The 20,205-nt window shown below is 38.0% G+C and overlaps 2 protein-coding genes across 4 annotated transcripts in view; both read right to left on the reverse strand.

Annotated features, from left to right (window-relative positions):
• The window catches only part of myo7bb (myosin VIIBb), a 30,159-nt gene extending 30,035 nt beyond the window's left edge, over window positions 1-124 (reverse strand). The window contains exon 1 of the mRNA XM_067453096.1: window positions 2-124. Coding sequence (XP_067309197.1) covers window positions 2-19 — 18 coding nt within the window. The 5' untranslated portion in view covers window positions 20-124. The remainder of the gene's footprint in view (window position 1) is intronic.
• A 2,228-nt stretch (window positions 125-2,352) lies between these two features.
• On the reverse strand, window positions 2,353-19,166 carry sap130b (Sin3A-associated protein b). Of its 3 annotated transcripts, none has more exons than XM_067453901.1 (22): window positions 19,067-19,166; window positions 18,164-18,292; window positions 17,412-17,677; window positions 16,610-16,732; window positions 16,325-16,363; window positions 14,993-15,095; window positions 14,793-14,914; window positions 14,583-14,704; window positions 14,350-14,494; window positions 14,177-14,267; window positions 13,974-14,078; window positions 10,580-10,721; window positions 10,307-10,425; window positions 9,907-10,179; window positions 9,546-9,720; window positions 8,195-8,299; window positions 7,702-8,063; window positions 7,260-7,472; window positions 5,357-5,482; window positions 5,145-5,248; window positions 4,910-5,023; window positions 2,353-3,517 (listed from the first exon to the last, which is right to left on the reverse strand). In XM_067453901.1, the coding sequence occupies exons 2-22, from the start codon at window positions 18,267-18,269 to the stop codon at window positions 3,359-3,361; spliced, it is 3,114 nt and encodes a 1,037-aa protein (XP_067310002.1). In that variant the 5' UTR covers window positions 18,270-18,292; window positions 19,067-19,166; the 3' UTR covers window positions 2,353-3,358. The 3 variants fall into 3 exon arrangements, with proteins under 3 accessions (XP_067310002.1, XP_067310001.1, XP_067310004.1); XM_067453900.1 differs by having other exon boundaries at window positions 17,412-17,680; XM_067453903.1 differs by lacking the exon at window positions 16,325-16,363 and having other exon boundaries at window positions 17,412-17,680.
• Between the last annotated feature and the right edge of the window lie 1,039 nt (window positions 19,167-20,205).

The following is a 20,205-nucleotide window of genomic DNA, read 5'->3' on the forward strand; positions in this document are numbered from 1 at the left end:
CCTTTTTTAACACCACCATTTGGACAATCCTTTTTGTATCTCAGGCATCCAATTAAAATGAAGAAAGACACTTAAATAAATATATTAACCGCTTGGAAATGTAACCCTCATGGAAGCGTACAAGGCTAAAAACGATGACCTGTATGAAAGGCAACTGGGGACAGCACACCCTTGCTTACTAGTTCCAAGAAGGAATTAAAAATCATGCGCGTCCAAAAATAATTCTTCCATCCGCTTGTGTGACTGCAAGAAGGAAGTGTCCCTAGTTTTCATCTCTTTATGGCCCCTAGACTTTGCTCCATTGAGTGCTGATTTTCACCATCAACCACTGAGGGCTGTGAAGGGACGTCATCGCCAGTCTGAGAGATTCACTCTTTAAGTTTCCACTGGGCTGAACTGCAAACAAAGCAAGCAGCGAATCGCAAGTTAGACAAGGAGCTCAAAACCAAAAGATTCTTAGTGGTTTGAGACATTTACATGAGAAATCTGACATGCTGTGCATCTTATCAAAAAAATCCCCTATCCATTAACCACGCACCACATTTGCCTTTTGGACTCTTCACGCAAGAGGAAGATGGTACCAGAGGACAGCTTTATTATTTGAGTCAGGGCGGCTGTTAAGCAGTAAAACTGTGAGATTCTAGAGGATACATTCGTTTACATAGTCTCAGTGAATAGATACTAGCATGCAATGTAATTGCTTGGGCGTCATATAAGCAGTTATTTTCATAAGTGACGATGATGTTGCACGCATTGATTATGAAAACATAGGAGCAACCAGCAGGTTTCAAAGTACACCATTATGGTCAACACAAATGCTCCATTTTCTGGAGGTTGACGTGTATTAAGACTTTTTTATAGCCCTTAAAAACATAAAGAGCTTAAGTGTAAAAAAACGCTTCAGTATTGCAGCCGCCACTTAGATAAGCGTTATTAATTTTGTTAAGGAGTAAGGACAGTAAAGTGTTAAGTTTTGTGTTATTAGTCTCTATGGAGATCAGACTCAATCAAAACCAGCTGGTTAATTCTAGAAAACAATAAATTACTTAAGAAAGGAAGGGTTAATTATATAAGAGCATAGAAACTCTGAATCGAGTCACACCCTACAAAGCGATAGCTATTACTTATCTAAATGCATTCAACCAAGCAAGGATCTTGATTTGGACAGTGACTTCATTACGTAAATAAAACGCTTTTGTATCATCAGGAAAGGGGAAAACACAACAAGCAGCACAACATTTTCAGTTTTTCAGAAAGAAAATATTAAACCTATAAAATGACTACTTGCTTAAATAAATTAAATATTACTAAATTAAAAATACAAACACATTTTATTTATTTTTAAAGAAATTACCACTTTTAATAAGCAACAACCCATTCAACTAATCAAAATGTATCACGGTTTCTACAAAAATATCAAGCAGCACAACTGTTTTCAATATGTTTCTTGAGCAGTAAATCAGCATATTAGAATGCTTTCTGAAAGATCAAGGATCATGTGACACTGAAGACTGGAGTAATGATGCTACATTGTATATGTTTTTAATTGCAATTGTAAAAATTTGCAATATTACGTTTTTTCTTTGTTTGTTTAGTCCATAGTATCATTGCTGAATGTTTTGTCCAGTCAGAAAATCAGGATCAAAACAATTTCCAAAGTAGCCTAATGAAACTTTGTGCAACTTCTGCCATTAAATAAACATTTAAAATGTTTTTGAAAGAAGTCTCTTATGCTCACCATAGACATTTAAAAATAAAAACAGTAATACTGTGAAATATAATTACAAATAACTGTTTTATATTTAAATACATTCTCAAATGTAAAATCTTCTGACTTACTACTCACGAAACATCTCTCAATGTTGAGAACCCTCTTTTTTTTGGGGGGGGGGGTCTATAAATCCATTTACTGTTAAGTTTGATCAATTTAATGTGTCCTTATGTCTAAGTAGGGTTCCCTACTTTTTAAAAGTATTTGTTTGCTCAAATAATAAAAAACCCTAAGGTGACTGAAAGTATGAATACAGTGATAAAACCACGGTTTGTGTAACCCAGTGGCTTGATTTGGGTGAGGAAATATACCAGAATCTAGATTTCTGACAGTAAAATTAGCCTTTTAGAAAAACAAACATCTGCAGATACATGTACAAAGGGTCTTTACTTCAGCAGCGGAGTGCAACATGAAATGTCATTCAAACAGTATACAACGCTTTATCTTTGCCACAAATGACACTGCTTTAAGCAACTTAACTGGAAAAAGAAACATAATATTGTTCATTTATGAAGAAAAAAAATTGGAAGGGCTTATTTTTTAAATGTATATATATATATATATATATATATATATATATATATATATATATATATATATACACACACACACTTAGGTAAATTACATACAAGTCTTTCCTCTAAATTCTGATTGACGTGTCATATCTGAACATGATTCGCACCACCCTTAATGCATGAATGAAATCCTCCCCGCCCCTCCCGACCAAAGAGCAAACCTAGAAAGCCATAACTGGAGCAGCGCTTCAAGACTGACGATACATGAAACATTCCTCACAAATCAACAGATAGTGACGTGAGAAGGGAATTCAGACATTCAGCCTCCATTTAACCTTCACAGAAAAACTGCTTCAATCACACCAAACCCATGTTTTATGAGGCACACAGAAAGGCACAATACTCCATTTAACCAAAGCACCTTTAACGTTTTCCACAAATCATTTGTGGTAAAATACTTCAGTCTTTGTTCATTTAGGACAGCGAGGATGGTGTTGATATGGCTTCTCAATTCTTATTGTTTCAAGTGCTACAATACAAAATGGAAACCTTTCGGTATGAAGAACGGCCATTACGAAATACTGCCATCTGGTGTTTAATACAGTACAGACGACTGTCAATGCCAGGTCATCGTTCAAGGCACCCAAATGAAAAAGTGGTAAATATAATCTATAGATTTGAAGATGTACAGCATTGCTTTTACTGATATCTACTTATGTAGAATTTTAAAATGGAATATTCAACATCCAATAACTTCCCTAAAATAACCTCTGTGAGCAGGTGTATTGTTTAAAATGAAACATTTAGACATTCATATTTCAGTGAAGATACAGTCAAAGATGCATATTGTGGTTAATTTAACATTGTCATTTCCTACAGATTTTATGTGTGCTGGGAGAGGAAGGGCTTGCCAGATAAAGATGTCTTGCCATCAGATCAGGACTCGGGACTCTGGTAGGGACAGTGTGAGGCAGGGTAGTGTGCCTGCATGCTAAAGGTCATGGAGCAGGAGGTTCTGTGGTCATGCTGAACCCTGTCCCACATCAGGTCAGTGTGGCCCAGTCCGAGTATCTCACGCTCTGTCCTTGCGCTTCAGCTTATTGAGCTTCTTAGTGCTGCTGTTCTTGTTGAGGAGCTTCATGACACGCTCCTTGTGATCCAGCACCTTTAACATGGAATCACGAGCTTCCGTGATCTGGTCCATCACCAGCTTGCAGCGCTGCATGTTGCCCTATGCATTGAAACAGTATTATGGTTAACATCAATTGTGTAACTACCACTCAAAAGAAAGATAGAAAGAAAGTAAAAGACTTTTATTCAGCAAGGATCAAGAGACAATAAAACATTTATGATGTTATACAAGATTTCGATTTCATATAAATGCTTTTGAACTTTGTTCATCAACAACGAAACAATGAATCACTGTTTCCACAATATTAACCTGCACTACTGTTTTCAACATCATAAGAAATCTTTCTTGAGCAGCAAAACAGCACATTCAAATTAAATGAAAATTCAGCCTGCCATCACAGGAATACATTATATTTTAAAAAGTACATAAAAACAGAAAAGTTATTTTAATCTATAATAATATATTACAATATTACTGTTTTTACTGCATTTATGATCAAATAAATGCAGCCCTGGTGAGCATTACAGACTTTCCGAAAACTAAAAATCTTATTGACCCTTAAACGTTTGAATGGCTGTGTGCATACTTTTTTAAAATTGACACCACTATACAGTATAGAAAACAAGAGTATTAAGATATAGTATTAAGATTTTTTTTTTTTTTAAGTTTTGATGCACAGATATTCTAGTTCATGTTATAACCAATAAATGGCTGATATTAAAAGTTTAAATAAATCAATAAAAAAATAAAAAAAATTGTTTTAAATGCTACAAATGAATTTAAGCATCACACCAGAATGGATATCCATTTTAAGATTTGCTAAAGATTACATTTAACAGTGTAATTTACTGGTGTTTTTAAAAGATTACCTTTAAGTGAGCATTGCAATGACACAAAGCTCACTTATAGTAATCTAAACATAAAAATAGAGGAAATTAGCATACGATATCCAAGGTTGGCACTGAATAATAAAAAAAAGTAACATCAGTGTGGCAGGGGAGGCGTGGTTTTGCGGGATCGGCAGAGGGAGAGGGAAGGCGGAGCCGAGCGGGGCGTTAGTGGGTCAAGTGCAAATGAATAACACCTGTCTCTGATTGCAGTAGTTGGCGTGGAGAGACGGCTTAAAAGCCACGACAGAGAGAGACGAGAGAGAGAGAGTTTTGGACTGGGACTGAGACGGTGTGCTGACTGTGGCGAGTGATCGTGAAAGCAGAGATTGATTGAGAAACACTTTGGAGCAGCGGCTTGTGTTTGATGCGCCCACGTGCGCCTGTTATGTTTATTGTAGAGAGAGTAAATAAAAACCAGAGTCTCAGTCCAGCCGACCCCGCCTTCTTCCTTACACCCAAGAACCGAACTACAATCAGATAAATGACGTGATGCCAATATATTGTGCATGTAATGACAGATCTCCAAAAGAAGGTTTAAGCAAGCAAAGGTTTCACCGATTTGAAAGTTATCGTGTGGTTAAAAGTGATCAGTGGCTCTCACCTGTATGAGCTCATTTATACGGTGAAGATCATCATCGGCTCCAGCTTTCTTCTTTGGGATGAGGCCTTCCTGGAGAGTCGTCAGACGACTATAGACATCATGCTCCAGATTAGTCTGCAGGCAGGTGACAAAACACATTCAGTCTGAAGCTTGACATATCCACGGTTATGACTGAATTAATGCCGGTTACGAATGGTAATATTCCACTGAATTAAAGCCTCAGAGAATGTTTTACCAGCTGCATGAGCTGAGCTGCACAGAGGTGAATTTTCCAGCCCTGGGCTCTGCACACCACTCCCTTCTGATTGGCTACATCCTGCAGGGTTCCCTTCTTGTCCTCTGATATGATAACATAAGCTTGTATTAATGAATGACTGATGACAGACTGTATTTATTGTATTAATGCAATAAGGACAATAATATACAGTGTGATGAGCCAAGACAGACCCTTGACACGGATGTCGCTGTATTTCTGAAAGTGGTGGTACGCCGCTTTCCAGGGGTTGCGGTAGTGGCGCAGCAGAGTGACCGGAGGCCGGACACGGGTAGGAACATACCGAACTCCTTCTTCATCTGCAGTGAAACAGACACACTAAATATTGGCATTACAGGAGCCACAATGTCTTTTAATGAAACAGAGTTTCTTAAAGTGAACACAAATCATTACACAATTTGTGATATGCCAAAACTAAAGCTAGTCCCACTATTGCTGCCATCAGAGCATCTCCAGAACAACTTACAAACCGCCAAGATGATTCTTATCTTTATCACTATGTGGGTTTATCTTATTCCAGCAATGCCATTACATTTGGCCTCGGTTCAATTATATTGCGACACTGTCTCCATTGCCATTTCATAATGTTCTACTTAGAACAAAGGTTGGTGGACTTTTGCATGTAGAAGGCAGTAAGGATTCTTAGGCTATGTGTCCACCAAAGCGTTTTTAGTCAGCTGAAAACACATCGCTGTGGGCGCTTGAGAGCATTTTGGCAGGGGAGCGTTTTTTTTCTTCAGTTGAGGCTCTGTGGAAGTGTAACTAATTTCCCAGGTAGTTTGTTTCTGTATTGATTCTATATATAATTGCAGATACAATGTGAAGTATTTGCTCTCGCTCTTGTTTTAAATCATTTTGTTCTGTTAATATTGCTTGTTGTAATCTGTGTTGTATTTGTCCCGCCCTTCCTCCACTGTGATTGGATGGCTGGGTGAAACGTAACAGTGATGAGCGCTGCATTTTACTCAAAGTTGAACATTCTTCAACTCTCGACGACCAGTAAAAAAGGCTGAGCGCTCAGCGACTCGTTATGCTTCAGGCTTTCCCAAATGCAACGCTCCATTGAAAACGTCAGCCAGCTGCGTGAAAAACGCTTTGGTGGACACAGCCTCCACAGAAAAAGTAGTGAGTTTTTTTTTTTAACCAAAACAGCTGGAGGTATCATAAAAGTAATTTTTAAAAACATTTTTAAGTATATTAAAATACAGAAAATGTACTATTTGAGAACCATTGAGTTTTTCTTTTATTGCATTGTGTCACAATTTTCATGGCAATCATGCCCCAACTAGCAGTAGCCTTCTGCAATGTAGATTATTAAAAGTATTTAATTTCAATTATTAAATAATATTTTATTATTTTAATTATTTTTGTAAATTATAAAACAACATTTATAAAGATGTGAAACCAAATGTGAAATATCATTTGCAGTTTTTATCTGGTCCCTCGATTGAGTCTGGTTTCTTAATGATTTTTTTCTGGAGTTTGGGTTCCTTGCCACTTTTGCTTGCTTAGTTGGGGACACTCAATATGCAGCAACATCATTGATTTAAAAGCACTAAAACTATTGGATCAGAACTGAACTGAGCTAGATCAACTTTTCTCCAGAGCTGCTTCATAGCTGCATTTGAACTCATTCATAACTAATGAACTTACACAGTTATTGAACCAAACTGCATAAAAATGTAGGGAAGATACTGAAACGGGAGAAAGGAATGACTTAATTATTAGAAAATATAATAATCTAATATTAACAGCACACAGAAGTCTGTAACTGGAGATGTGAAGCATTGGGTGTGTGGAAATAAAAAGAAAAAGAAAAAAAAAAGCCTATAGACACTGGAACAAGACCTCTTCCTACAGGCTTTTGCGGGTGGGGAACAGGACAAAACGCAAACCTTTTAGGTGGAAAAATAACAATTTTGGCGGAAGCGGTACATAATCTTGAAAAAAATACATTCCGTGCAGACCTCTACTATAAAATGAACTATCGAACCTCAAAAACCTTTCTAGATCTTGGTAAATCATCTTCAGTTTCTAAAAACCTTAAGGATACAGTTTCAAGGTAATGAAACGTACCAATATATTCTTTCGGAGGGGACTTGCGTTTCTCTGCACGTAGGCTGAGGGGTTTGGGTGGGAATTTCTCCTCATCTGTGCTGTTGGTCTCCATCATCTCGCTCTCCTCAGTGGAGATGACGTGCTGTTGCTTGCGGGGCTTCTTTCTGGGTGAGGCTCCCAGGGTGATGTCTGTAGCAGCGACTGCCAACATCTGTGCACCACTGTTTGGCCCTGAAGCCACAGAGGGTTTGAGGTGAAAGAAACTGCTTCATCAGTTAATACTTCTGGCTCCTGATATGTTATGTCTGATGTAGCATGATTTTTCAATGTTTCAGTATATACACACAATGCAGCACTGGCAAGAGTATGTAAAATACCAGTGGATTAAATATATCTTCATTTTTAAGCTAATATATAGGTGGATTTCTATTGTAAAACCTTGTTTGCATAAATATCTCACCTGGTTTTGTAGTATCCATAGGCTCCGCCTCTTGCTTAATATTAATCTCTGGGAGGGTTGAGCTGATGGCACATGCTGAGGTGGTGCTGGCTGCTGGCTGAGTGGGCGGGGCCACTACATTGGCCATGGAGGGGATTGGCGGGGTGACTGCCATGGCAGCGGGTATGGCTGAGAGAGCAGGAGTGGGTTGAGAGGGAGGCGTGGCTGACGTCAGGAGGGAGGGGAGAGGTTGAGAGGCTAGCTGGGAGGGAGGTGGTCCCACGTGTTGTGGTTGCTGTTCATTTCCCTGGCTAGGAATAGCCTCCATTGCCGCAGCTACTGATGGAGCGAGGCTCATGTGTATGTCAGGTTTGGGCTTCACCCTACCAAAGGTTTTGGAGATTTAGTGTTTATAAAGCGGAGCTGCAATTTAAGACCAAGTGATACTAAAAAGAGTAGGATTAAGTGGTTAAATGAACCTAAAGATCTCAAAATCAATTTGAATACTTCATACCCTGCAGGACGAGGTGATCCTGATGCACTCCTGATGTGTCCATCAATTCTGGGGGTTGTGGAGTCACTGAGCTGACCTGGAATCAGGTTCTTCCTAACAGCAGCACTTTAATAAATCAAAGAGACAGATTAAAGCTGGGGTAAGTGCTTTCTGGTAACCGTTGTTGATATTTCAAATCACCAAAACAAACACGCCCCTACCCCCAAAAGGGTCTCGCCCCTATTTTGATAGCTCCGCCACACACATATGTAACCAGGGCAACAACTGGTAGGATCTGTGTGTTAGTAATCCAGGTTGAATATTCAATGAAAAAAAGTCACCCCTTCCATCGCAAAACAACAAACCGTTCTCATGAACAACTCGATAGTACACAAGCATGATAGTCTAGCTAAAAACATATTACAGTTATGACCAGATTAGAGTTATAGCGATCACAAAGCACAAAGTTCTCATGAACTCGATTGTAGCTAAGTCAAACTAAAGACATTACAATTATGACCGGAAAAGGGACATCTAGATCATGAAAAGAGGAAACAAACATATATTAGTAGTACAGTATCTTACTTGTTTGACACATTTTGTAAGCTGATGCTGGAAACAGACAGTGAGGAAATTTAGATGCTCCATACGGTGTGGAAATGAACAGGCTCTTTATCATCGCTGAAGTGAGTGACAATACGATCGCAAACAGACAAACAAGCGAACATGACACACAAGCATATTCAAGCAAAAGCCATCATATATTAGTTATCGGCTAATGTCTGTCTCATGTGACTCGTATATTTTGAATAATGACGTGCACTTAGTGCTCTCTTCTCCCCATTGTTAGTAGACACGCCCCCTACCTGCTGATTGGCTACAAGTTTGTTATTAGACTTTGCCCGAGTCCGTTTTGAAATAAGACTTACCTTTAATCTTGAGAATGTCATTTTTTTTTAAACTTCTAAAATATACCGTAGAAACTTTTTACAGGTGATTCATACCAGCAGTCATTGTTAAAAAAAACTAAAACTACAATTGTTTTCTTTTAACCTACTCATGAACAAAAAAAAGTGTTGTTCAAAATCTAGTCATATTTTTTCCCCATTGTGCCAGTATCTTAATAATAATTAACAAGCAACTAGCCACAGTTGTCTTATGATGTGATGTGAGTGACGAAAGATTTAAATCAGAATCATGATATTAGTAATTTATTAATCATTCTGTCATTTTATAAATTGTGTCTGGACAATATGAGTTTCATTATAGATATTATCTAATACTATAATACTGTAATTAAGTAGTTTTGGGGTGAAATATGATTAGGACATCATTGTCAAGAAAATTACAATATTGAGTTTGTCATATTTACCCTTCATTGGCAGGTTTCTTGCGCAGAATGCTTGGTCGAGGGGACGTCACAAGGGAGGGGGTTCCAGCGTTGGCACTCTGATTGTGCGTCTGGGCCACAGTGGTAGCAGGCTGACTGTTGCTGAACGCATTGCTAATAGAGTTAGCCACTAAAGTGGAACCATCGGCCAGTACAACTGAAGAAAAACAACATAGAAAGACACTCATCGGTAAGAAAGGTTTGTAGGAACATGTGTGAAGAGAACTAAAGGTGGACACTAATGTAAGATTCAAAGCTACCTTGTACTTTTTGTGCCATTGCCTGGAATAAATGAAAAATGAATGAAAAAATGAATGAATGAAGCTGGTCTGAGGCTTCTCACCTGAAGCTTTAGACTCTGCTGGGGGTTGTTGTTGGTTGACCTGTGTAGGTTGAATGCTTGTGGTAGTAATCTGGGCAGACGTATGGAGGCCCTGGGCTGGGATGGGCGTGGGCTGGATGCCCTGCGCTGTCATGGCAGCCGGTTGGATGTTCTGAGTGTTTATCTGGGTGATGCGGTCCACCGTCATCAGCTGCATAGAGTTCAGGTGAACTGCAGACGCAACTCCTACACCAGCTTGGGCTGGCATGGCTGCACTGGGCGCCTGAGCAGTAACTGTGTCCACACAGCAAACAAATGTTAATGACCCTAAGCCAAGATTAATTAGTACCCACCAAATTCAATCAAGTTTCTTGTGCAAGAAAATCATTTAGCTTCATCTAATTTAAGCACCACATAGTACCTGGATAAGGGCGTATGGATGACACAGAGCTGGTGATAGGGGTGTAAGTGTGGGTCAGCGGATATGGAGCTGATGGGTAGGTAGGCAGAAAGTACTGAAACTGCACTGGAACAGATTGTCTGTGGAAAGCCATAAAACAACCTATTAAAAGCAGTGCAAACAGAATAAACCTGATCTGGGGATTGCCAGTTTGTGGCCAAATCACATTTCAAATGTAAAGTAGGTGAAAAGGAGAATCATTTCTTCAATATATTGAATGGAGAGGATTTCTACCTGTTGTCAGCGCGGTTCTCCATGGTGATGGGGTTGGGAGAGGAACGATGACCAGAGATAGGGATGAGGTTGCCCCTTTCTCCAGTGTATTCGGATTGGATGCGTGGTGATATGTGTGTGTTGGGCTGGGGAACGACTTTAGCTAAACGTGACAGAAGGGGCAAATCAAACTCCTAAATGAATTCCTTCAGGTAAAAATGTAACCATTTTACAAGCAAAATCTTCCTGGAAAATCTGCTAGTAAAAACAATGCAAACAATTGCTCTGTCAAGGCATCACAGGATGCTGTGCCAAAATCATACAATGAGAACAAGAATAAAATGACAAATGGCATAATAAATTGTGCTAAAACTTGGCTTAAATCACACACAAAAATCTGGTGTAGTCCAACATATTCAGCTAATGTCAATATACTACTGATCAAAAGTGTAAGGGTTGGTAAGATTTTTTTGTTTTGAAAGAAGTCTCTTATGCTCAACACAACTCCATTTATTTGATCAAATCTTCAGTAAAATAACTGTAATATTTAGAAATATTTTCAATTTAAAATATTTTTTATTGTAATCTATTTTAAAGGGTTACTTTAGCGATTAGCATATGCCTTTGTATCAGTAGAAACCCTGGAGTATATTCAAATGATTGTGCTTTCCCCCCTCATATCCCCCTGAGACAAGAGATTTATGCATTTTATTTCTGGAAAAGTTCCTCCTATGATGCAAATTGACGATTTTTGCATCATAGGAGGAATGTTTGCCCAAAGGCTAAAGACTACAGCCAGCAGAGGGAGCCATTTCTGCATGTTTTGAATCCGCGCATGGGGGATGGAGATTACACTCAGCTTGCAGGGAGAGCTCAGCAGGCAGCTACAGGCACTCATTTAAAAGGACTATGGTGAGCAATGTAAGTCTTTTAACTTCTCAAATTAATTTCTATGAAAGTTAAGCTTGCAAAGGCATAAACTGAAACGCGCCAGACTGACCTCGCGTTGTGAATGTATGCCGCGAGTGTAGTCGCGATTACTTCAGCTCTCATCACTCCTGCAGTTAGTGCTCAGTGCTGTGATACTCGCGCGGTGACTCACTCATTAAATTGAACAGACACGTTCAGTTTTTAATTGTAGTTTCTTCTCTAACTCCGTCACTAATCAAGTTGGTGGCTTTGGGAATGGCCTCACAGGGCAGCGAAGCATTCTGGGAATTGTAGTCTTTCATCCCCATGAGACAAAAATACATTTTCTGTCTTTTCTTGGTCTAGAAGGCACCAAATTCAAAAATAATTTTACATTTCTACTGCATTGATGACCCAGTTTAAATAAAGATTAATCTTCCCAACGCTGAAGTACCCCTTTAAATAGTCATTAATTCCTGTAATTTTTAGCATCATTACTCTAGTCTTCAGTATCACACAATCCTACAGAAATCATACTAATATGCAGATTTGGTAGCCTAGAAATCTAGACGCACACTAGCAGCAGCAAATCTAATCTCTCGCAAGTGTTGTCCTAGTTGCGCTTGTGTGCTTCTAGTAAACACAGAAGCTGGCGAATGGCGGCCTTTTGAATCAGCTTTGACTGTGACTCTGGAAGACTTGGAGTTAAGCTTTTCTCTGAGAAAAGAACTGCACAGAAGTAAAGTCATTATTAAAAAGCGAAGATGTGTTCAGTGTTTTGCCGACCGGATACGGCGGAAGTTTAATCTTTCAACTAGCTCCGTGTCATCTTCGTTGCACTGGTTGGTTGTAGCGCTATCCAATAGCGTGCACACCGTGTAGAGGGAGTTTGAAAGACAAATCGGATTCGGATCATCAATGTCACGTGATTTCAGCAGTTTGGATCACGTGTCAAACTGCTGAAATCACGTGACATTGACGATCCGAATCATTGATCGATTCACTGATTCATGGCCGTTTGAATCTTTATTTGAGGAACACGGAAGAGAAGACAATGCTGAATAAAGTCGTAGGTTTTTATATTTTTGGACCAAAATGTATTTTTTCGATGCTTCAAGAGATTCTTATCAACCAACTGATGTCTCATTTGGACTACTTTGATGATGTTTTTATTAACTTTCTGGAGAGTACAGTGTGCATAGACTGCTTATGCTCTGGGACTAAAATATAAAATATCTTCAACTGTGTTCCGAAGATGAACGGAGGTCTTATGGGCGTGGAACGACATTAATGAAATCAATTTCATTTTTGGGTGAACTAGCCCTTTTAACATACTAAGGTGTCGCATCTGGGACAACTCAACACACCAGATACACACATTCTATTGTCAGTTTGTGATCTACAATATTTTTATGTTTAAAGACATTATGAAATTAAGATATGTTATGACAGTACTGTACAATCAAATACAATCATTACTAATCTCATTCACAGAACATTATACCTTGGGGCGTACGGAATTAATTGAGAATCTCACCTAAAACAAATCTAAGAACATCAGCAATCTATCTCCATGCAGCTGATTTCTGTATACTGTCTTTATAAAATCTATGGTTTGTGTCATAATCCAGGGTATTTCCAAACTTCATTGAGTTTTTCATCATCCAATTTATCATCATTACTAAGAAGCCCAGAACATGACATTCAGGAAAAATATATATATATATGTGGACAAGATTAATTAATTAATTAATGAAATAAAGTAAATCATGCACAAAATATAATAATTAGTTCCCTCAATTTACTAAATCATGGTCATGTTAATTAACTGTGGCAACTAATTTTTATAAAGTGCACACAAATAATAAATAGATGAAACAAATGATTATACTATGTGCACAATTAGTAAAACAACGTAACAAATGATTATATTGTGCGCACAATTTACAATTTTTTTCTTTTGTCATGTGCCGGGCTCCAAACGCAACACTTCTCTATGCTATTGAAGTCAACTGAAGTGTGTGACCATGTACTCCACGACATGGGAAGTAACATATGCTTTTTCACTGAGGTTATTGTATGGGGGAAAAAATGTCACAACAGGGCCAAAAAATTTAAAAATAAGATTATAAAGGGTTAAGGGATTATATAAAATGTTATGTTTATTTGTATGATACATTATGATTTTTTTTCAGATTCTGATATTTAGACTTGATTCAAGCTGTTAAACTAATCTTGCAGCACATGGATAAGTTAGTAGCATGTACACTAATGATGATTTGGGACAAATATAACAATTTAATAGAAAACTGGTGTGGCAGGATAAAAGCCTTATGAGTCGTAGCTGGGTGCTGCGGACAGTTGCCGAGAGGCACCGCTAGTGTGCTAAAACAATTCCTTCGGATTTTTTAAAACATGTGGCATGACGCAGTGCAATCCCCTTTACAATATTAGACAATATACCTATACTTCTGTGGTAAGAGCAGATGAGGTAAAGGTAACTTACCCACAGGGATAGTGGATGTGGTCACTGCTGTGGCATGAGAGGAGTGGGAAGCCACAGTCATAGAGACAATGTTGCTACTGGATAATTGAGTGTGGGGGGTGGAGCCTTTAAAAAAGGTGTATATATTCTTAGTACTATAATACATCTGAAACATAATAGTCTAGAGGCTTCTGAATCACAAGAGTGTAGAGAAGATGTATCACCTGTTGTAGTGGGTGACGGTGCAGTATTGGTGGCCTGAATTGGAGCTACTGTTGCAGCAGCAACAGGAGTCACAGTGCTGAAAATTGGCTTCTACAACAGAAGAAATAAAGATACATAACTTTGCTTGGTATTTTTTTATATTTCCAAAAGGATGGGGAAGAATGCATTCAACCTGTGTAACAGAGTGAGAAAGAGCTTTCTGAGCAGCAATGGCTGGGTGGGAGGGCAGGGTGATTCGCGTGGGTGTGTCACGTGAGGGTGGAGGGCGCTGGATACTCAAGGTTGCTTGGGGTGGGTGGATCGTCACCGCTGAACGACTAGAAAATTAAAAAACAAAATAATTTTCTACAGTACAACTACTATGAAGTCAGTGCATGTGCTTTTTCTAAATTGGATGCATCTTACCCGTGTACCATGTCGGAGTGGGCAGCCACCGTGGTGATGACCGGAGACTGAGGTCTGGTGTTAGTCACTGGAGCCACTACTGTAGGCAGCACAGCTGGAGAGGTAGTGACTATAGGCCTAGACTGTAACACAAACAGATGTATGAAATGTCAGGCTTTGTAGATGAATCTGTGTTTAATACAGATCCTAAAATGTGTTAGATGTGTTAACCTGAATTGGTTGATGGATAATGTGCTGGACTGTAGGCTGGCCCGTGATGGAGCTTGGACCGGCTGCTGGTCTCAGCACTGTGGTTCCTTTGGAGCTTGACATCACAGCCGCAGCAGCCGCTCCTATGACAACAGAACAAAATCAGACAGTGCCCCAACAGAAAATTGTTTGATATCAGATACATATATCTGTAAACTCACCTCTGGGTAAGTGGGAGGTGAAAGGATGCTGAGGAGCAGCAGATGCTCCGCTGCGTATGATCTGCACATTTGTCATTAGATGATGCAGGTTACCAGTGTGACCCTTATTGTGACCCCCCCACCAAAAAGAGAGACAATTAAAACCACACTTAAAGTCACAGCAAGTCCAGCTTATAGGGAAATATGACATCCTTTCATCTATTATTTTCAGGAATGATGCCAGTAATGCATTACTGAGTAACACGTTACTCTAATCTGACTACTTTATTCCAGTAATGAGTAATCTAACACGTTACTATTCCCAAACCAGTAATCAGATTAAAGTAATTTATCCAAGTCACTGTAAGTTACTATTATAGTCATTTTCCTAAGTAAACAATAAAAAATATACATTTTTGCTTTCTTCTTGCTTCTTGGGGAGAGTATTTTTTCTGGAAATATTTTTAATTTTAATTTAAAATGTCAGGAGATACATTGCTGACATTACTGTTAAAAATGCACTTCCAATAAAGTAAGTGTTCACAAAAACGGTTGTCATTTCTATGTTGACGCGGCAGAGGTGTTGTCGGCATCTGCTGAATGTAACTAATAAAGTAACTTGTACTCTTAGTTACTTTTAAAATCAAGTAATTTGTTAAGTACCCAAGTTACTTTTTAAAGGAGTAAACGTAATCAGATGACTTTTTCAAAGTAACTGTGGCAACACTGATTTTCAGAATATGATTTTTTTTATAACTTACAAATAAAGGTTTTTTGAAGAATGTGCATTAATGTAAAATATTTGACAACAAAAAATCTATGCACATGTTTATTTTGGCAAATAATTATTAGAGAATAATGATTCAATTAATCCCTAAATTATAACAATTATTCATTTTTAAAAAAATACTATGGTGAGCTTTCTGCCTCTAGGCAATGTCATCTTACCCAAAGTCTGTCATTTTAACTTTTTGCTTAAATAAAATATTTTGCTAATAATATTTTTACCATCTTAAATGAATGTGTCCAACAAATATTCAACATTAAATAAATCAACAATTACTATTATCCACTGAATAAAAATAATAATAATTTATTTAAATAATTTAATTTTAAATTAATAATTTAATAAATAATACAAAATTATTTAATCTCAAAACTGTTCATCTCAAAAAATATGTAAAAAAATGTATGTATGCTACTATATGCACAAAAAAAAAAAAAAAAAAAAAAAAAAAAATGTTTTTTTCCCTTAAGTGATAATATAATATAATATAATATACACACCTGGAGAAACCAAGTAACTTCAAATGCAACAATTTTTTTAAAAACATTTCTAAAACTTTTACCAACCTGCTGACCACTGATGGTCGCCACAGGAATACCAGAGGCCTGTCAAGTCAACTTTATTTATATAGCGCTTCTTACAATGCAGATTGTTTCAAAGCAGCTTCACAGTGTTAACAGGAAAATAATGCCACAGAATTTGATTCGGCTGTACAGACGCTTTGGAGTAAACGGTGATGTCATCTAGCTCATTTCAATTATCATATAGCGACATTGTGGGCAGATCTAATTTAGTTAATATAATTAATTTAGTTGAGTGATTGTATTTATTTGAACATAAAGTTGAAGTACCTGTGTAGACTCCATGGCAGTGGAGATATGACCAGGTATCTTAGAAGGGAGGGTGAGGTGTCCCGGTGTTGACACAGGTGCTGGAGCTATCACACGGCTTGGCATGGTCGTCTTCAGGGCAGACTGGAGTAAAGAGAAGAGCGATGTAGGCAAACATGGACAAACCTATTTACATTTGCTTACATTTGACATTTTCAAGGAGAAGACAAGAAGGATTAGCTTTAAAAGGTTAGTTCACCCAAAAATGAAATTGATGTCATTAATGACTCACCCTAATGTTGTTTCACACCCGTAATTAACCAGTTGGTTGATTAGAATCTCTTAAAGCACTGAGAATACATTTTGGTCCCAAAATATAAAAAACTACGACTTTATTCAGCAAAGTCACGTGAATCACGTGTGTCAAACTGCTGAAATCACGTGACACTGGCGATCCGAATCATTGACTGATCATGGCTGTTTGAATCTTTATTTGAGTAACACGGAAGGGAAGACAATGCTGAATAAATTCGTACTTTTTGTTATTTTTGGACCAAAATGTATTTTCGATGCTTCAAGAGATTCTAATCAACCAACTGATGTCACATATGGACTACTTTGATGATGTTTTATTCCCTTTCTGGCCATGGACAGTAAAGTGTGCATAGACTGGGACTAAAATCTAAAATATCTTAAACTGTGTTCCGAAGATGAACAGAGGTCTTACGGGTGTGGAACAACATTAGGGTGAGTCATTAATGACATCAATTTCATTTTTGGGTGAACTAACCCTTTAAGTATCAAAGGCCCCAAAACCATGTACCTTCAGAGGACCTTCAGTGAAGGCCAGGGAAAGACCCTGAGGGAGGTGGGAAGATGGTGCTGCTGACACAGAGACGGGTGTGCCTGGCTGGATAGGGAGGTGCTGAGGGAGAGGAGGGGGCAGAGTTGGAGCTGTTCCGTGGGGCGGGGGCTGAGTCTGGGGTTGGGGGTAGGGTCGCACCACTACCGTCTCCTGCTTGTCATCTCTGAACGCTGTGGCTCCGCTGGACATCAGCTCACGTGGAGCATGATTAGAGTCTTCATGTCCTCCTTAATGAAACCATGCTAAGTCATGATTGATGGTGTGAAGTGTTTAATGACATAGACTTGTTGTTGTCCACATTTAATGTATTAATGCCCGGGTTTTCAACCAGCGGTCCATTTTTAAATGCACTACTGTTCAAATATTTAGGGTCAGCAAGGATGCATTAAATTTCACAAAAGCGACAGTAAAAGCATTTATAATATTTCAAAAGATTTGTCATATAAATGCAGTTATTTTGTAAAATATTAAGCAGCACAACTGTTTTCAACATTGATGATAATAAGAAATGTTTTTGAGCACTGGATCTGCATTAGAATGACTTCTAGAAAGATTAGAATGCATAACTATATTACAAATATCTTAGCGACCACTAACATTTTATTGTAATGTACACAAATAAATATTTATAATGATCTGTTAAGCCTTAATTAACATAACAGAGGTGTTGGCATGAAGGTCTAGTTTGTAAAAGTCAGTGTGTCTTAAACCTGTGTTCTTTTGACTTGCTGAAAGTCCTGTAGTGTTACTGCCTGGTGTCTGTCCTTGACCCAGGCCAGATGGCAGTCCTGGACGTGGATACTGCTGAGAACTCATCTTCACGACCTCTCACGTTCTTCCTGAAAAAGCAGAACATAAAAAGGACATAATGCAGCGTGGGATACAGAAGATAAACGAGTTTACTTCAAACAAAGAGCACAGCACACTGGCTGCTGAACAGTACTGGATTCTCTGAAATGCTCACGCCAAAGACATGATGTACAACCACTCCAATAGCGTCAGCATGGGACAACTTTTTCAGACGTTTAGCGCGCATGCATTAAAATATGAACCTAATAATAAGATCTCTTAAAATGTAATAAATCGCAAAACACCACTGAAGGTATTTTTCACAAACATCAGGTAGCGATGCTTCTCGCAATAATGTCATCTTATTCAAAATATGTTTACTAGAGTTATGACTAGGGTAATGACCTTCAATTTACGACAAATTATAAAATCAAATATTTTAATCTGGCTTTACTGTTTCTGGTTGCAGCTGACTGTAACAGTAACGGTTGTCAGGACACCAGAACTAGCAGTTTTTGTTCCTACACGAGCTTCTGAGTTTACCGTGTAGATGTGTTAAAAACATACGTGTAGTCCAATTTGAAATACTGACCAGTACATAACCATAGAATCGTTATTTTTATGATAAAGAATGAGTTTTAGAAAACAATACAGTCACGGCTGCTAGTAGCCCAAAAATCATACGAGTCATTTCAACCAGACATGATTATTTCTTTCAGATGCACGTTAGCGGCCGTAACCCTGCAACTCAAGAAATTTGCACATGTTGAATGCGTTATCCTAACAGCGTTACTGTGTTTACAAATGCAAAATCCTAGATTTACCGTAAACACGACACCCGAACTCTCCCATCCGCTTCGTATCCCGGCAAATCGACCATTAGTATCAATGGAATCTAGCTTCAATAAGTGGCTTCCGGTTTCGAATTTTACAATAAAAGTCCTCGAACTAGTATTCCACTGACATGGTGCTTTAAGGGTTAGAAAATCCTGTCAACTGAAGGTGATGAACTCCATTGATTTCCATAGTTGTGAAAATAAAATACTATAGCAGTCAATGGGGTCTATCAACTAGTTCCCCATATTCTTTAAAATATGTTATTTTGTGTTCAGAAGAAGAAAATAAATTCATAGTTTGGAACAACATAAATTATGACAGAATTTCAATTTTTTGGGTGAACTATCCCTTTAAGTATCCACACATTGCCTCCATAAAGTAAACTATATGATATTCAAATACTAATAATGACTGTATACAGCTTCATTACAATTGGCTTTAATAGTCTATTAATTGTTTGTAACAGGATAAATTGTCAGTCATGTGTTTGAAATGTTGCTATAAATAACAATAGTTTTATTATCGACATGCGATTGAGGTGTAAGTCTTATTAAAACATTTCTTTCATCTCAAAAGGCACAAATTATAGGAATGACTCGTATAAAAAGCTAATTTATAAACACATACTGATGTAAACTAAATGGAGACTAATATACCGGGAGTGCAGAATTATTAGGCAAATTATTATTTTGACCACATCATCCTCGTTATGCATGTTGTCTTACTCCAAGCTGTATAGGCTGGAAAGCCTACTACCAATTAAGCATATTAGGTGATGTGCGTCTCTGTAATGAGCAGGGGTGGTAAGTAGTCAAGTAAAAATACTTTGATACTTTACTTAAGTATTTTTTTTGGGGATCTGTACTTTACTTGAGTATATTTTATTTGCATCTACTTTTACTCTTACTCCACTACAATATTAAAGGCAAAGTTTACTTTTTACTCCAATACATTTCCCCATGCCCGCTCCAAGTATTAAGTATTTATTACACTTGATTTCCGAACCGGTCTGGTCGGTCATGGATGATCCAGTCGGGTATAGACTTGGAAAAGCTGACAAGTCAGGTTTGCCACACTAACGTTAGCTCAGTGTTTCCCCAATTTTTTTATTTTGCGGCACACAATT

This window comes from Pseudorasbora parva, chromosome 9 (assembly GCF_024679245.1).
Source record: "Pseudorasbora parva isolate DD20220531a chromosome 9, ASM2467924v1, whole genome shotgun sequence".
NCBI lineage: Eukaryota > Metazoa > Chordata > Actinopteri > Cypriniformes > Gobionidae > Pseudorasbora > Pseudorasbora parva.